The 17567-nt window shown below is 43.5% G+C and overlaps 1 protein-coding gene across 3 annotated transcripts in view; it reads right to left on the minus strand.

Annotated features, from left to right (window-relative positions):
* Nucleotides 1-17567, minus strand: part of LOC139000635 (ubiquitin carboxyl-terminal hydrolase 9X) — a 272439-nt gene that overhangs the window by 101966 nt on the left and 152906 nt on the right. For all 3 annotated transcript variants that reach the window (XM_070402776.1, XM_070402777.1, XM_070402775.1), the window contains exons 22-23: nucleotides 7186-7316; nucleotides 5981-6259 (exon numbers count right to left, since the gene is read on the minus strand). In XM_070402776.1, the coding sequence (XP_070258877.1) occupies nucleotides 5981-6259; nucleotides 7186-7316 (410 nt within the window). The remainder of the gene's footprint in view (nucleotides 1-5980; nucleotides 6260-7185; nucleotides 7317-17567) is intronic.

Consider the following 17567-nt stretch of genomic DNA (forward strand, 5'->3'; position numbering starts at 1 on the left):
GGAAGTACAGTGTCAGAGTTAGCCATTATGCTTCATTGAGTTAAGTGTCAGGTCACTTTCACAATTTGGTCATTTCATCTCTTTTTATCTTAATTTTCAGTTATAAAATAGGTGTAGTAAGACTGACACCAAATATAGCTATATTAATGACTAAAAGGGACAGAGTATAGTAATTAGTATAAAATATATAGCATTTATGTGTGTATGTCTGTGTGTGTGTGTGTGTGTGTGTATATATATATATATGTTTTAACTTTTATTAATCCTCACTCAAGGATATTTTTTTCTTTTTTTTTTGAGGATGTGGTAAGGAACACTCAGAGACAGAGAGAAAGAAACATCAATATTAGAGAAAGAGACATTGACTGGTTGCTTCCCGCATGTGTCCCAACCAGGGCGGGGGATAGAGCCTGCAACCAAGGTTCATGTCCTTAACCAAAATCGAACCCAGAAACCCTCAGTCCATTGCTGATGTTTATCCATGGGTAATGATCTGACCTGGGGTTTGATCATTACTATTTCCCAATAAAATAACTTGCACATAGGTAGAAATAATGTAAGTTTTTAACTTACCTCTATCAATATGTATGAGGAATATAATAGATACATGGTAGATTATTTGTTGAATGAGTAAGAGGTTACATGTTTTAAAAACTAGTAATTCATTTTTACCAATAAATTAGTTTATTTTTTAGGTCAGTAAAGTCTTGTGACACTTTTCTTATACTGAAACCTTGCTTGATAACATCACCATTGATACATTTCCCAATTCAACTCAATAAACTGAGATAAGAATTAGGTATGCTCTGCAGGTTAAAAATAATTGTTTTCTTTAACTATAATATTACAGAATTAAATATTTTCTATTCAAAAATCAAGTCCCCAGACTATTCAGGAGAAAAAAATTATGTTAAATGAGGAATAAAAGTAAAAATTTGCAAAAGATACACTCAGTTTACAAAAAGTATAAATAAATTCTTAAATCTCTGAGGAAAAATAGCTAAAATTTTACTCAACAGTTATTCTATTTCTCAAATTATAACCCTTCTTCTTTATATTATAGGCATTTCTGTAGCAATAATATATTTAATACTAATTTTGTATTTAGCTCCCTACTAGAAAGTGGGAAACCTGAAATTAGACACTATTATGTACCTTTGCTTCCTTAATGGCACATTTTTCTATCTATCCTATTCTATACAATAAAAAAGCAACATGCAAATAGACCGAACGGTGGAACCACCAAACAGGTAGCTAGGATGTGCGCTGACCATCAGGGGGCTTGTGTGGATTGTGGCAAATGTCAGCTGTGGTAGGATGGTGGAGCAGGTGAGCGGGGGCGCGAGACCAAGGCGGGGTGCCAGTTGCTACCATTGGGGCGAGCCTCTGGTGGTTACTGAAATTTCTTTGCTCCTGAGAATGCTGCAGTCCCACCCAGCACTGGTGCCCGCCTCACTTGCACCCACTGCTGGCACCAGAGTTCATACTCACTGCCAGTGCCTGGTACTAGCCCCAATTACTTGGCGCCGTCAGCGTGTGTGAGCGATGGCTGTCGGCCCCAATTGTCCCTCAGGGCTTCTTCACTTTCCCCTGCTTCTGAGGGGAGATCGGGACCAGTAACCACTGTTTGCACCTGCTGCCAGCAATGGACACGCTCACATCCGCTGCCGGTGCCGCCGCTCGCAATCCACTGTCACCGTTGGCCCAGCTTGCCCCTGCAGCTAGTGCCAGAGCTGCCACTCATACCCACTGCCAGTGCTGGCATGCCGGACCCAATTGCTTGGAGCCATCAGTGGGTACGAGTGGCAGCTGCTGACTTTGATTGCCCCTGAGGGCTTCTCCACCAACCCTGGTTCTTCAGGGACAGTGAGAGCGGGGCTGCTGAAAGACAGGGGCCACAGCAGGAGGGGCCAGGTGGGGATGCAGAGGAGGGCTGAGACGGACCCCTGTGCATACTGTAGCCTCGGGGCCCACAGATCCTTGCAAGGTGCATAAATTTGTGCACTGGGCCCCTAGTCTATCTACACTAATAAAAGAGAAACATGGTAATTGGCGTACGACCACTACCCTTCCCATTGGCTAATCAGCATATCCTTATGCAAATTAACTGTCAGCCAAGATGGCGGCCGGCAGCCATGCACTGAAACGAGCAGGGAGGTTTGCTTCCTCCAGGAACTGCAGACTCCAACGTTCCCCGCCTCACTTGCCGGCCTCTCAACTGCAACTCTAAGCAACTATTACTATGTTGCAAATAAGAAGCTAAACAAAACCAGCTTTCAGTCAGCCCCGGACCGCAACATTGTATCCATGTTTTCAGCAGCGAGGCCTCAGAGCTAAAGCTGGCCCAGAATAAAAAAAAAAAAAAAGAAAACAAGGAGCGGTTGGGAGCTTTTAGTCAACTGCCAGTGGGAAAACAGCCCTCAGCCCCTCAGGCAGCCTGGCCAGGCACCCCAGTGGGGACCCCCACCCTGATCCAAAACACCCTTCAGGGCAAACCAGCCGGCCCCTACCCATGCACCAGGCCTCTATTCTATATAGTAAAAGGGTAATATGCCTCCCGGCACTGGGATCAGCGGAGCAGCGAGGCTCCCGGCACTGGGATCAGCGTGCCAGGGGGCAGCGCCCAAACCCCCTGATCAGCCCTGCTCTGTGCCTGATAGGGGGGAGCTCTCCAATCCCCCGATTGCCCTGCGGCTCTGTGTGTGACAGGGTGCAGCGCACCAACCCCCTGATCGGCCCTGCTCTGTGTGTGACAGGGTAGAACCATAGCCTCTCCATTGGCCCTGCCCTGAGTGTGACAGTGGCGGTGCCTCAACCCCCTTATCGGCCCTGCTCTGTGGGTAATAGAGGGTGGCGCCCCAACCCCCCTCCACGGGCGTTGCTCTGTGTGTGACAGGGTAGAGCCATAACCTTCCCATTGGCCCTGCCCTGAGTGTGACAGGGTGCAGCGCCCCAACCCCTGATCCGCCCTGCTCTGTGTGTGACAGGGGGCGGTGCCCCAACTCCCCTATTGGCCCTACTCTGTGAGTGACAGGGGGCAGCGCCCCAACCCCCCTGATGGACCCCGCTCTGTGAGTGACAAGGGGCAGCGCCCCAACCCCCTGATCGGCCCTGCTCTGTGAGTGACAGGGAGCAGCGTCCCAACCCCCTGATTGGCCCTGCTCTGTGAGTGACAGGGGGCAGCGCCCCAACCCCCTGATCGGCCCTGCTCTGTGCGTGACAGGGGGTGGCGCCACAACCTCCCCATTGACCCTGCCTTGAGTATAACAGGGGGCGGTGCCCCAACCCCCCAATCAGTCTACCCTGAGCGTGACTGAGGGTGGCATTGCAACCTCCCGATCCGCCCTGCTCTGTGCATGACGGGGCAGCGCCCCAACTCCCCAATCAGCCCTGCTCTGAGCCTGACCAGGGGCTGCACTTAGGGATTGGGCCTGCCCTCTGCCACCCGGGAGCAGGCCTAAGCCAGCAGGTCGTTATCTCCCGAGGGGTTCCAGACTGTGAGAGCACAGGCCGGGCTGGGGGACCCCCCCCCCCCCCGGAGTGCACAAATTTTTGTGCACCGGGCCTCTAGTATATATATATATATAAAGCCAATGACTGGAACACTGTAACAACCGGAATGACTGGTTGCAATGACGCCCACTGTGGCCAGCGAACCAGGGGTGGGGCCGGCTGGTCAACCTTCCGAGGCTCTTCCCCCTGGCTGTCCCCATCCCCGATGGGCCCACCCCACCCCAATATGCTACACCTCTACCCCCAGCCAGCTCCACCCCGGATCAGCCCCTGCCAACCGCCCACAGCCCCTCCCCATGGCTGGCCCTCCCCCCAGTTGCCCCCCCGCAATCAGGGGCAGTGCCCACGGACCAACTGCACGTAGTCCCTCCCCCAAGCCAGCCCTGCCCTGATTGGGCCTTGGTCAGGACAGGCCGGCCAGTCAACCTCCTGCCATCTCCTCCTCCTGACAGGCCCGGCTACCATCTGCCGATAGGGACCAGGCTGGCTGGACCACACCCATGGAGGAATTCATGCACTGGGCCTCTAGTATATATATATAAAACTGTTATGACCAATCGCTATGATGCGCACTGACCACCAGGGGGCAGATGCTCAATGCAGAAATTAACCCCTGGTGGTCAGTGCGCTCCCACTCAGCCAGAAGCCAGGCTCATGCTGGTGAGCACAGCTGTGGCGGTGGCAGCAGCGTAGGCAGCAGATGTAGTGGGGCTGGGATGAGTGGGAGCGGTGTGTCACCGGGCCCCAGCTCAGGCTCAGGCTCCTCTCCAGCTGCCTGCTGCTTCATGCATTGCTACATCCATCAGGGGATGTCGAACTGCTGGTTTCGGCCCAATCCCTGCAGGAACCAGCAGCCCAACAACCCTTGATAGGGTCCCAGATTGCGAAAGGGCACAGGCCCAGCTGAGGGACCCCATTGGTTGCATGTATCTGTGCACCAGGCCTCTAGTCTACATTAATAAAAGAGAAAGATGTAAACTGACCATACCTTCACGACGCCTACCAGCCAACCAGGAGTGAGTATGCAAATTAACCCAACAAAGATGTCAGGTTAATTTGCATATGCAGACGCTGAGTGGCCAGGGGTAGGGCAGGTGATGACGCAGGCGTTCCGCACTGCCCCAGCTGCTCTGGGACTCTGGGCAGCGTGGGAAGGCAGAAAGGTGGCTCCAGCCGGAGTGCAGGCTGTGCTGACAGCCAGGGGAAGGAAGGCCCATTCTTGCACTAATCTTTGTGCATCAGGCCTCTAGTATATAAATAGAGAAAAGATATAGAGATATAAAATTGCACTGTATATTTACCTCACTGATTTCTGTGGAAGGATCACGATAGGAACCTACCTATTTTTTAATATATATGTTTTAATTTATTTCAGAGAGGAAAGAAGAGGGGGAGAGAGATAGAAACATCAATGGTGAGAGAACATGTTTGATCAGCTGCCTCCTACATGCCCCACACTGGTGATGGAGCTGGCAACCCGACATGTGCCTTGATTGGGAATCAAACTGAGACCTCTGGCTCATGGGTCAATGTCCAACTACTGATCTATACTGGCTGGGCAAGAACCTACCTGTTTTTATTTATTAATGTACAAAATCCACAATATAAAGCAATCAAACTTAGAGTGGAGACAAAGCATTATATCTTTCCTAATTTGCTTTTATAAACTACTCTTCTTCTAACCTTTGTAAATAATAAAATTTCAAAACTACATAAATATAGAGAGACTATATTAGTACCCTCAGTACTTACCAACAGAAGGCGTAACTTGTTTCACTAAATCCCCCAGTCACTGACTCTGCCCAGATACCCCAGTATTATCTGAGAAAATCGTAGACATTCTATTTTATTTGAAATGCCTTAGCATGATTACCTTTTTAAACAAAACCCAAAAATATTGATGTCCTACCTAAATTAATAATTCTAAACACCAATATCTAATCGCTACTCAAAATTCCGATTAAAAACTAACCCATTGCTAAAAAAAATCTGTATTGCTAACCATTTTTATCTTCAGTCAGTAATTTTAAAAAATCATAAATAAACTCAGCTTTAGTAAAAATTAAACACCACATTCAACTATTGCATCAAATCTTAGTATATCTTCAGAACATTGGACAATATGCATCAAGGATGATTCTAGGACAAAGAGAAAATTTTTGTCTGAGGAGTTACATTGGTCATAGTGGGAGGAGAGGCAGGCTCATGCCAATTAAATATTTTATTTTATTACCCTTCTTTTATATATCTGTCAGTATGGGTTAAGGAAAGATTCAGGTGAAGTTGCTAGGGGGATGAAGTGTCCTTTGAGAATACTGAAGTCAGCACAGAAAACTTATATTTCAATACAAATATAACTTAATAGGTTGAGTTGAATTTACATTGCTTAAGTAAGAGACACTGAGGAATTGAAAAATTAAATATTAACTATAAAATTTATTGTAAAGAGTTAAAAAAAATGTATTACCGGTGTTATGGGATCTGTACCATCTACAACTCGTTGAGAAGCTTCTGTTACAGCACGAACATGACCATAACCTATGGCAGTTAACAACAGTTTGGCAATTTTAAGGCCATTGAGGAATACACCCCTTCGAGTTTCCATATCTGTATTTGGCAGGAAGTTATTTCTTGTTATCATACTCAATACAAGGGGTAAACCACCACTTTTCAAGAAGTGAAATTGAAAATTAGAAGAAGCATCTGCCAAAGGTGCACCAGCAGGCATTAACAAGGCATAAACTACCTAGAAAAGAGGGAGAAAGAAAACTTAATTAAAATCCAAAATCATTTATATGCAAAGATATATGCACCCCTATGTTCATTGCAGCATTATTCACGGTGGCCAATAGCTACAAACAGCCAAAGGGCCCTACGACAGAGGACTGGATAAAGATAATATCGTATTTATACACAATAGAATACTACATGGTCATAAGAAAGGATGAAATAGTGTCATTTACAACAACATGGATGGATCTTGAGAACATTATGAGAAGTAAAATAAGTCAGACAGAAAAAGCTAAGAACTATATGATTTTACTCATATGTGAAATATAAAACTGAAACTTACAAACACAAGCAGCAGTGTGGTGGTTGCCAGAGGGAGGGGGTGGGGAAAGAAAGGGGTCCTAATATGAGGTGACAGGAGATTTGACTTTGGGTGGTGGGGACATGGTCCTATATACAGATTTTTTAAATTAGTAATCCACACATGAAACCTCTATTTTCATGTTGACTAATGTCACCCCAATAAAATAAAAACTAAAAACTAAATAAAAAATAAAGTTAATGACAGTGCTAAAAAAAATTAATAATTTTTTAAATTTGTTTTTTCATTGATTTTTACGGAGAGTAGAAAAGAGAAGGAAAGACAGAAACATCGATGTGAGAAACAAATCCATTGGTTGCCTCCTGCACAGGCGGGGGAGGAGCCTGCAACTGAGATGTGAGGTACGTGCCCTTAACTGGAATCGAAACTGGGTCTCTTTGGTCTGTAGGATGATGCTCTATCCACTGAGCCAAACTAGGTAGGGCAGGAATAATTTAAAACTTAACTTCCTCTATCATCATTACTAAGACATTTTTAACTATTTCAAAAGATTATCTTATATATTTTTATATTACCATGTGATAATAAAAATTTCAGTTTTGTAAAAAAAGAAAAATAACCTCGGTTAGGTATAGCACTTGGGAGGCAGAAGGACCAAAGAAAAGTGAATCAAGAGATGGTACAAGGTCATTTTCTTCAAGTTTTGCACGGTCCAAACAAATAGCTCGTAGTTTTTCTATTGCTGTGGTATCTGCAAATAACAACAACAACAAACCCAAAACACAGATTAGTTTAAAATATAATTCTTATGCTTATAAATCACATTGGATATATTGATATACTGATTAGTATTATTGTTAATCTGAAACATAATAATTATGAGTTAGGCTGATTATAAGATAAAACGTTAAAAAATTTAACCAGAACTAAACTGGTTAATAATAAACCAGAACTTTTTCATCATTAACCCAAAATATGAAGGAAAGTTTTCCTATCCAGACTTCAAATCAACATGTCCTCCTTAAATATAAGAGACAGAAAACATAAATAATTATAAAACCCCACAACACTAAAAAGGAATTAGTTTTTCTTGGACACAGCTACTTCCACCAAGTTATTTGCCTCACATGACATTCATGAGCTATTTTTGCTTTATTGAAAGAAAGGTGAGTTTCAAGAAAAGAACTAAAGATACAACTATTTAATGTATAGCTACAAGAAAGAAAAGCCTTGCATTTTCCTTTTATCTACACTAATAGAGAGAAACCAAGATGGCAGCATAGGTTAATGCCGGAGTTTGCTGCCTCGAACAACCACTTCAAAAATACAACTAAAAGACGGAACGGACATCATCCAGAACCACAGGAAGGCTGGCTGAGTGGAAGTTCTACAACTAGGAGGAACTGAGAATCAGAGGAGGCGCAGTGCTGAAGTAAAATACTAAGGTGCGGAGTGCGCGCGGCGCGGGCTGGTGGCTGAGGGCGCGGTTGTCTGTTTCAATCCGGAGGGAGCCTCAGACTCAGAGCTCCAGATCCGGGCAAGTCTCTAGGGACCCAGACTCAAACGGGAGAAGCGGGACTGTCAGGCTACGGTCCCTCCGAGGTTTGCAGCTGTTGCTGGGACAGAGAGGCAGAGCCTCTGGGGACGGACTGAGAGCAGCCATAACTGCTCCCTCCTCCGCCCTGTTGATCCGTGGGACCCGCCCCGCCCAAGCCCTGCGCAGAGCCATTTGCCGGATAGCCTCAGACAAAGGCTAGATTAGCACCTCCCTAGAGGACACAAGTTCTTCCACTGCAAACACAGCTGATTATCACAGCCAGTCGGCCTGGAGGTCAAATCCCTCTAGTATTAACTATAACAATCAAGGCTTAACTAGAACAAGACTGCGCACAAAGACCACTAGGGGGTGTACCAAGAAAGCGTAAAAAGATGCGGAGACAAAGAAACAGGACAAAACTATCAAGGGAGGATATTGAGTTCAGAACCACACTTTAGACGTCTCTTGAGAGGCTTCTAGAGTCTGTCGATAAACTTGATGAGATATACAGGAAATCTAATGAGACCCTCGATGGTGTGATAAAGGACCATCTAGAAAGTAAGCATACACTGACTGAAATAAAGAATATTATACAGACTCCCAACAGCAGACCAGAGGAGCGCAAGAATCAAGTCAAAGATTTGAAATGTGAAGAAGCGAGAAACACCCAACCTGAAAAGCAAAATAAAAAAAGAACCCAAAAATACGAAGATAGTGTAAGGAGCCTCTGGGACAGCTTCAAATGTACCAACATCAGAATTATAGGGGTACCAGAAGATGAGAGAGAGCAAGATATTGAAAACATATTTGAAGAAATAATGACAGAAAACTTCCCCCACCTGGTGAAAGAAATAGACTTACAGATCCAGGAAGCGCAGAGAACCCCAAACAAAAGGAATCCAAAGAGGACCACACCAAGACACATCATAATTAAAATGCCAAGATCAAAAGACAAAGAGAGAATCTTAAAAGCAGCAAGAGAAATAAACTCAGTTACCTACAAGGGAATACCCATACGACCCTCAGCTGATTTCTCAACAGAAACTTTGCAGGCCAGAAGAGAGTGGCAAGAAATATTCCAAGTGATGAATACCAAGAACCTACAACCAAGATTACTTTATCCAGCAAAGCTATCATTCAGAATTGAAGGTCAGATAAAGAGCTTCACAGATAAGGAAAAGCTAAAGGAGTTCATCACCACCAAACCAGTATTATATGAAATGCTGAAAGGTATCCTTTAAGAAGAGGAAGAAGAAAAAGGTAAAGATACAAATTATGAACAACAAATATGCATCTATCAACAAATGAATAAGAATCAAGTGAATAAATAACCTGATGTACAGAATGAACTGGTGATTATAATAGAATCAGCGACATAGAAAGGGAATGGACTGACTATTCTTGGGGGGAAAAGGGGTGTATCCTTGGGGGGAAAAGGGGTGTGGGAGATGCGGGAAGAGACTGGACAAAAATCGTGCACCTATGGATGAGGACAGTGGGTGGGGAGTGAGGGCGGAGGGTGGGGTGGGAGCTGGAAGGAGGGGAGTTATGGGGGGAAAAAAGAGTAACTAATGTAATAATCTGAACAATAAAGATTAAAAAAAAAAAGAATGGAAAAAAAAAGAAACATGCAAATTGGTGTCACTCTGCCATGCCCACCAGCCAATCAGGATGAGTATGCAAATCAACCCAACAAAGATGGCGGCTAATTTGCATATACAGGCACAGAGCAAAGACTGAAGTCTCCAGCCCGACAAAGACTGAAGACTGAAGAGGCTTGGCTTCTCCGCTTCGGCTGGAGTGAAGGCCTGGGTCCTGGGTGCCGGAGGTGCCAGCAGCCAGGGGAAGGAAGGCCTATTGCACGAATCTCTTCGTGCAATGAGCTTCTAGTTATATTATAAAGATGTGACACTTTTAAAAAACTATGAAAAGATACATTGAGAAGAAAATCCTATCTTGGAAGAAAACAGCAGTAAGTCTTCATGATCTTAGGTTAGGCAATTTCTTATACATGATACCAAATTATAAATGAAAGAAAAAAAGAGATAAAAATGGACTGCTCCACTATTAAAATATTTTGTCCAAAATATGACACTAGTGAAAAGATGAAAAGAGGACAGCAATATTTATGTTATATAAAAAACTAATATGCAAAGTGTCCCCTAGAGAGTTCGACATGGAGTTCAATTCTCTCTATAATGTGTGCTGACCACCAAGGGGTGGCAAGGAACATGGTGGGTATCTAGTGGTGGCAGTGGGGTGCCGAGGGAGCTAAGGAAGGAGGAGGTTGAGAGGCGGGAATCTGATCAGCCCTGATCGCTGGCCAGGCCTAGGGACTCCACCTGTGTGTAATTTCCATGCACCAGACCTCCAGTTCAATAATTAAAAGACAAATAAGACACTTAAAAAATAAGCAACCCTAGCCAGTTTCGCTCAAGTGGATAGAGTATCAGCCTGTGGACTGAAAGGTCCTGGGTTCAATTCTGGTCAAGGGCAGATGCCCAAGTTTTGGGCTCAATCCCCAGTAGGTGGTGTGCATGAAGCAGCCAATGATTCTCTCTCATTATTGACACTAAAGACCGGGTGCACAAAAATTCATGCACTCGGGGGTTAGGGGGGTCCTTCAGTCTGGCCTGTGACCTCTCACACTCCAGGAGCCTTCAGGGATGTCCTAAGCTGCAGTCTGGCCTCACTCTGTGGGAGGCAATGGGGCAGGCCGATCAGGGGAGGGCACTGCTCTCATCACCCCATCACTGCTGCCACTGCTGGCCTCCCTCTGCCGGAGGCGACCAGGTGATCAATCAGGGGATGCCGCTGCCTCCATCACCCTGCCGTGGCTGCCACGCCAGCCTCCCTCTGTGGGAGCCAACAGGGTAGGTCAATTAGGGGACAGTGCAACCCCCATCAACCTGCTGTTGCCAGCCTCCCTAGGCAGGAGGTGACTGGGTGGCCAATTAGGGGATGGTGCCAGCTGGCATGACCCCACCTTCCGCCAAATGCCCCTCCACCTCAGCTATTTGTTACTGCTCCCACCCATCCAGATCACTGTCCCCTCTCTCTACATGCTGGCATTCACCTTGGCTGGCCTGGCGCTGTCAGCTCTCTAGCCCTGCCCCCTGCCAACTGGTCATTCTGCTGTTCGGTCAATTTGCATATTACACTTTTATTATATAGGATTTCTAGCTCTTTCTCCCTCTTCCTTCCCCTCTGAAATTAATAAAAAAAAAAAAAAAAAAAACAACCAAACGGCTCTAAACAGATATTTCTCCAAACTACAACAAATGGATAGTGAACAGAAAGCAAATGAAAAAATACTCAAAATCAGTAGGGAAATGCAATTCAAAACCACACTTTGGCCACTTTAATATAACCAGGATTATGTTACCAAGTTAATAAAAACATACATACAAAACACCACCAAAAAAACCCTAATAATAGGTGTTGGTAATAAATGTGAGGAAACTGGAACACCAATATTTTTTATACACACACACACACACACACACACACACACACACACTCTTTCTTTTTGTAAAGTACTTAGGCAGTTCCCCAATATGTTAACCATAAATTTACTGTACTATCTAGAAATTTCTCTCCTAGGTATATCTGCAAGAGAATGCAAAGAGGTGCCAAAAGTCAAATACAAATACTCATAGCAGCACTACTCATAGTAACCCAAAAATGGAAACAGCACAAGTTGTTTTTTATGCATTCATGAATAAAATGTTACACATACAATGAAATACAAGTCAGTCTTAAAAAGAAAGAAAATTCAATTCTGAAATATCTTACAACATGGATGGACTTTGAGGAAATTATGCCAAGTAAAGTAGGACAGTCACATGAAGATAAACACAATATGAAGACGCTTATTCACACAAACAGAAAGTAGAGTGATGGTTGTCAAGGGCTCGAAGAAGAGGGTAAATGAGAAGTCATTATTTAATAGGGATAGAGTTTCAGTGTCACAAGATGGAAAGTTCTGGAGATGAACTGCACAACAATGTAAATGCATTTAAAACTTACCACAACTTAACACATTTAAGATCGTACATTTTATGTCATGCACACTTTACACATTTTTAAAGCAAGGTAATTGAATATAGTTATAAGAAAGCATACAAAGTCCAATTTGAAGGAGAGTATACAAAACAACTATTCTGTACCTTTCAAAATGTCAGTCATCAAAGACCTTAGTTTCCTGACTTGAATAAAATCTTTAGTATTAAGTAAGAATATTCTTGATCTTAGAAAACACTTTGAGATATTTAGGTAAATAGGTATAGGTAAAAAGGTGTAGTTGTCTATAACATTCAAAGTTTTAAAAAAATTCTATACAGAATGAATGATACAGCAAATGTGCCCAAGTGTTAACAAGCATTATTTGGAAATTCTCTGTGTTATTCTATGTAACTTCAATATTATCTATATATCTAAAACCCTAATATGCAAATAGACCAAATGGAGGAACAACTGAGTAACTGAACAACCAGTCGCTATGACGTGTGCAGACCACCAGGGCGTGGGTGTTGGCCGCAGTGGATGGTGGAGCAGAGGAGCAGGGGCACCAGACCAAGGCGGGGAGCAAATTGCTTTCACTGGGGCAAGCCTCTAGTAGTTACTGAAAATTCTTTACTCCCAGACCTGCTGCTCGCACTGGCTGCCAGAGCCTGGCACCTGGGCGAGTGGCAGCTGCTGGTTCCAATTGCCCCTCAGGGTTTCTCCACATCACCTAATCCTGAGGGACGATCGGGGTAGCAGCCGCTGCTTAACCGCTCGGGGTAGCAGCCGCTGCTTAACCGCTGATGGCGCTGGCCCCAATTGCTTTGTGCTGTCAGGTGGATGCAGCAGCAGTGGGAGCGGGGCTGCTGGCAGACAGGGGACCAGGGGCCACGGCAAGAGGGGCTGGGCAGTGGTGTGGAGGATGATCCGAGACCCACCCCTGGGCCCACTGCAGCCTCGTAGCCCACAGTTCCTTTCAAGGTGCATGAATTCTTTCTCTGGACCCCTAGTCACTATATAAAGGGTTGGTTTTGTAATCACAGGAAAAGTTTCAATGGAAATAAGGGTAACAATGTTGGAAAGAAAAGAAAACAAAGAAAAACCTACCAATTATAGTGTAAGACAAAAAGTATTGCCTGTCCTACAATAATAAATTTCTGTACAACCAATTAGCTCATCTTCAATTGGCAAATAGAAGAATAATGACAGTATGATACGAAGTTAAACTTGTTCATATAGTATCTACTCTAGACAAAGAAACCAGATTGGGAGGACAGAAGTATAATATTCATATAGAAAGAATAAAAGCCATTATCTTTTTTTTAATATTCTCACCTGAGAATACTTCTTTCCCTTGAATTTAGAGTCAGTGGAAGGGATGGGGGACACGGGGGAAAAAAGAGGGGAAGAGAGAGAAATATCAATGTGAGAGAGACACATGGATTGGTTGCCTCCCACATTCAACCCAACTGGGACTAAGGATTGACATGCGACCCTTCAGTCCTTGGTCTGACACTCTACCACTTAGCAAACACTGTGCAGGGCAAAAGCCTTTTCAACTGGACTTTAAGAAATTTAAAAGTGAACTCCTGTCTGGCTAGTGTGACTCAGAGTGTCCTGCTGTACACATAATGGTTGCAGGTTTGATTCCCAGTCAAAGCACATACCCAGGGCACTTACAAGAAGTAACTGATCGATGTATCAATGTGTCTCCCCACTTCCTTCTCTAAAATAAAAAAAAACGTATCTCCAGCTGATGATTAAAAAAAAAAAAGTGAACTATTCCCAGCCTTACCATGCTCTCTACCTACAACAATCTTCATTTCCTTTTATGTCCACTCTTTGGTTGACCCTCATGTCAGACCTTTAATCCAACTTATTTCAAAGCTGGTACACTCTCCTCTTTTTTGTTCCTTGAATAACATATACAAAAACAGGATCCTGTACACTGAGGTACATGCATAACTGTCCAGGTTATGTTTAAGACAATAATTACAGTTTTTGGTAGTGCTCTGCTTAAATTTTATGTGGAAGGGCAGTCTGGCCTAAAAAACTGGAGAGTATATACAAAGGGGTGCTATTGGAGACAAGGGACTAGTAAATTACAGGATTAATCAAACGAATATATATATATACTAGAGGCCCAGTGCATGAAATTTTGTGCATGTGGAGGGTCCCTCAGCCCACCCTGCACCCTCTCACAATCTGGGACCCCTCAGGTAGGATCCCTAGGCCTGGCTTGAGATCAGTGCCTATCTGGGTTTCCTTCCCCAGGCTGCAGGCAGCTGGCCCCACCCCAGTCACTGCCACTGCTTGCTGGAAACCAAGATCAACAGTAATTAATATAAATGCGAGGAGTCAGGCAGAAGGCTGACTTGGACTCCTTTGATATTCACAGGGTGAATATTTACATTTTATTACCTACTGCTGACTCAATGGCCTAAAGCAAACTCACCCCAAAACCTGATAATCTTACTGTTTACTAAACATTACCATTGATATGTCTATTTCCATTCCTAAAAGGCAATTGTGTATTCTACTAAATAAAAGCAGACAGGAACAGAGACTCAAGTGGAACTTGACTACTACAGTTGAGTTTTCCCCTGGTATTCCCCCATAATTTCAAAATTAATATTTCTTGTCTTTGTGTCAATTTGTGTGCAAGTTCTTTCTCCAAGCCTTTGAACCTGAAAGCCACGCTGGCCATTGCCTTTCACAATTGGCACTCTTGAACTGGGACTTAGAGAAAAAGGCTTCGCCAGAGCAGAAAATATCACTGGACTCTGTGTTGGAAAATTAACTGTGTGCAAAACTCATGTCAGATGTGGAAGTCCGAGGATCTGTAAGTGCTCGAGTGATTTCTTTTGTTTCAGCCAGATCATAATGGGGCAGAATTTGTCGAAAGAGGAAAGACTTTCCTATAGGCTCTGGCTTGCTTATTAAAAGATAAGGGAGTTGCAGTTTCAGAAGATCTTCTTTTACAGTTTCTACAGATTATTATAGAATATAATCCATGGTTTTCTGATGAGGGTACATTGAATATTGAATGTTGGGAATGTATAGGTCAGAACTTGTAAGTAGCTCAGTAGCAGGGGAAAAATTTGCCTCCAAATTGTTTCTCTTTGTGGAAAACAATATTGCATTTGTTAGAGCCTTTCAAAGAAAGACCTCCTCCCTTTGCACCCTCTGCTCCTAAAGAAAAGCAGAAAGATAAATTGGAGTGGTCTTCACGTCCTGATTTTGAAACATTTAAATAGACACTAACAGAATCACCTATGCAAAAAGCCTTCAGAAAAGGATTAAAGGACATGATAGTAGAAGATAGACTTGCTTTTCCTATTATACAGGTAGCTAATCCACAATTCCCAAATCAAATAATAAGACAGCATGAAAAGATTTGATTTTAAAATGAAAAAGGCCTTGCGTGATAGTGTAATACAGAATGGTGCAAATGATCCATTTACTGGAGAAATTATAGCTAACATTTCTGAAGTGTTCCTAGCTCATGATTGGTATTCTCTAGGACATGCAACTCTGGATGGAGGAGATTATTTGCTATGGAAAGGAAAATTTTTAGAGAAATGTCAGGAACAAGCTTCTTCAAATCTCAGACAGAATGTTCTCGTAACTTTTGAGATGCTTGCAGGACAGGGACAATTTAGTGACATCAAAAATCAGCTCCAATACATTCAACAGGTGTATGAGAAAATGAGACTTTGTGGATGAAAAACCTGGTGGAGTTTACCAGCAAAAGGGGAACCTGAAGGAGCCTTTAGTACAGCCGTGGGCAAACTACGGCCTGTGAGCCATTTGAAATGAATAGAACTAAAAAAAAAAAAAAAAAAAAAGACCGTACCCTTTTATGTAATGATGTTTACTTTGAATTTATATTAGTTCACACAAACACTCCATCCATGCTTTTGTTCCGGCCCTCCGGTCCAGTTTAAGAACCCATGGGGACAAAAGGGAGGGGAGTAAGAGATCAACCGAAGGACTTGTATGCATCTATATAAGCATAACTAATGGACATAAGACACTGGGGGGGTAAGGGAGGGCAGGGGTTTGTCTAGGGTGGGGGGGATAAAAAGGGCACTTATGTAATACCCTTTGTAATACTTTTAGCAAAAAAAAAAAAAAAAAAAAAAAAGAACCCATTGTGGCCCTCGAGTCAAAAAGTTTGCCCACCCTGCTTTAGTGAGTGCATGCAGGGGCCCACTAAATCATTCTCTGATTTTGTAGCTCACCTCACTCGAGCAGTGAAAAGGCAAATTCAACATGAGACAGCAGGATACATTTTGACTCAGCAATTAGGTTATGAAAATGCCAGTGCTGACTGTAAGAAATGTCTAACGCCTCTAAGAAAAAATAGCACCGTTAGAGAAATGATCCGAGCATGTCAGAATGTGGAGTCAGGCATTTTTCAGGTAAGCTTACTAGCTGCCGCAACTACAACAAAAAACAAATTATGTTTCAATTGTGGACAATAAAGACATTTTAAAAAGGAATGTAAGCAACCAAAAGGGACACAAGGTGATGCTCAGTGAGAAGGTGTAAACATTCTGCCTCCTAACTCAGGTAACGCAGGTCTATGTCCCAGATGTAAGAAGGGGAATCTTGGGCCAGTAGGTGTAGATCTAAATTTCATAGAAATGGCCAGCCATTAAATCAAGACATAGGAAATGGCCAGGCACAGGGAATGCCCAGAGGGGCTCCCCCAAGCCCTGTTATTAAATAAGGGGAAGTTCCACCCTGCCAGGACCACAGCAGATCCCCTCCTCCAAGTCACTCCAGAAAGAAGTGCTAACTTTGATCTTAATAGCACAATAACAATCACCCTGATCCCCCATATGGCTAGAAAAGTTGTTCCTACAGGAATTTGGGGACCTGTACCACCAGGAATATCAGGTTTAATCCTAGGAAAGAGTGAAAATATGCTAAAAGGACTTTTTCCTAGAGTCAGATTCAGAATATAAGGGAGAAATCAAAGTAATTTTAGAATGCAAACATATTATGCAAATTATTCCAGGACAAAGAATTGCTCAGCTCGTGCTTTTACCTTATATTCAGCAAGGTGAAGTTATAAATAGGAAGAGAGGGACACAAGGATTTGGAAGCTCAGATATATATTGGATACAGGAAATTAGCAAGACCCGTCCTATGATTAATCTAAAAATAGAGGGAAAAATGTTTAAAGGTCTAGTAGACACTGGAGCAGATATTAGTGTCATCAGTCAAGAATTCTGGCCTCCAAGTTGGTCCATGGTAGAAGCTATGGGCTCTATCACGGTGTTAGAATTCCTGATAACACGCAACGCAGGGCTGCAGTGTTAAAGTGGAAAGATGAAGAAGACAAACAGGATGGTTTCAGCCTTATATTGCCTCTGGAATTGCAGTCAACTTATGGGGATGAGACATTTTAGAAGGTTTACAAGCTTGTATTATTACTGGCAAAAGACAACA

Source organism: Myotis yumanensis, unplaced genomic scaffold, assembly GCF_028538775.1.
Source record: "Myotis yumanensis isolate MYYU_CA2020_CCGP unplaced genomic scaffold, mMyoYum1.0.hap1 SCAF_24, whole genome shotgun sequence".
Taxonomy (NCBI): domain Eukaryota; kingdom Metazoa; phylum Chordata; class Mammalia; order Chiroptera; family Vespertilionidae; genus Myotis; species Myotis yumanensis.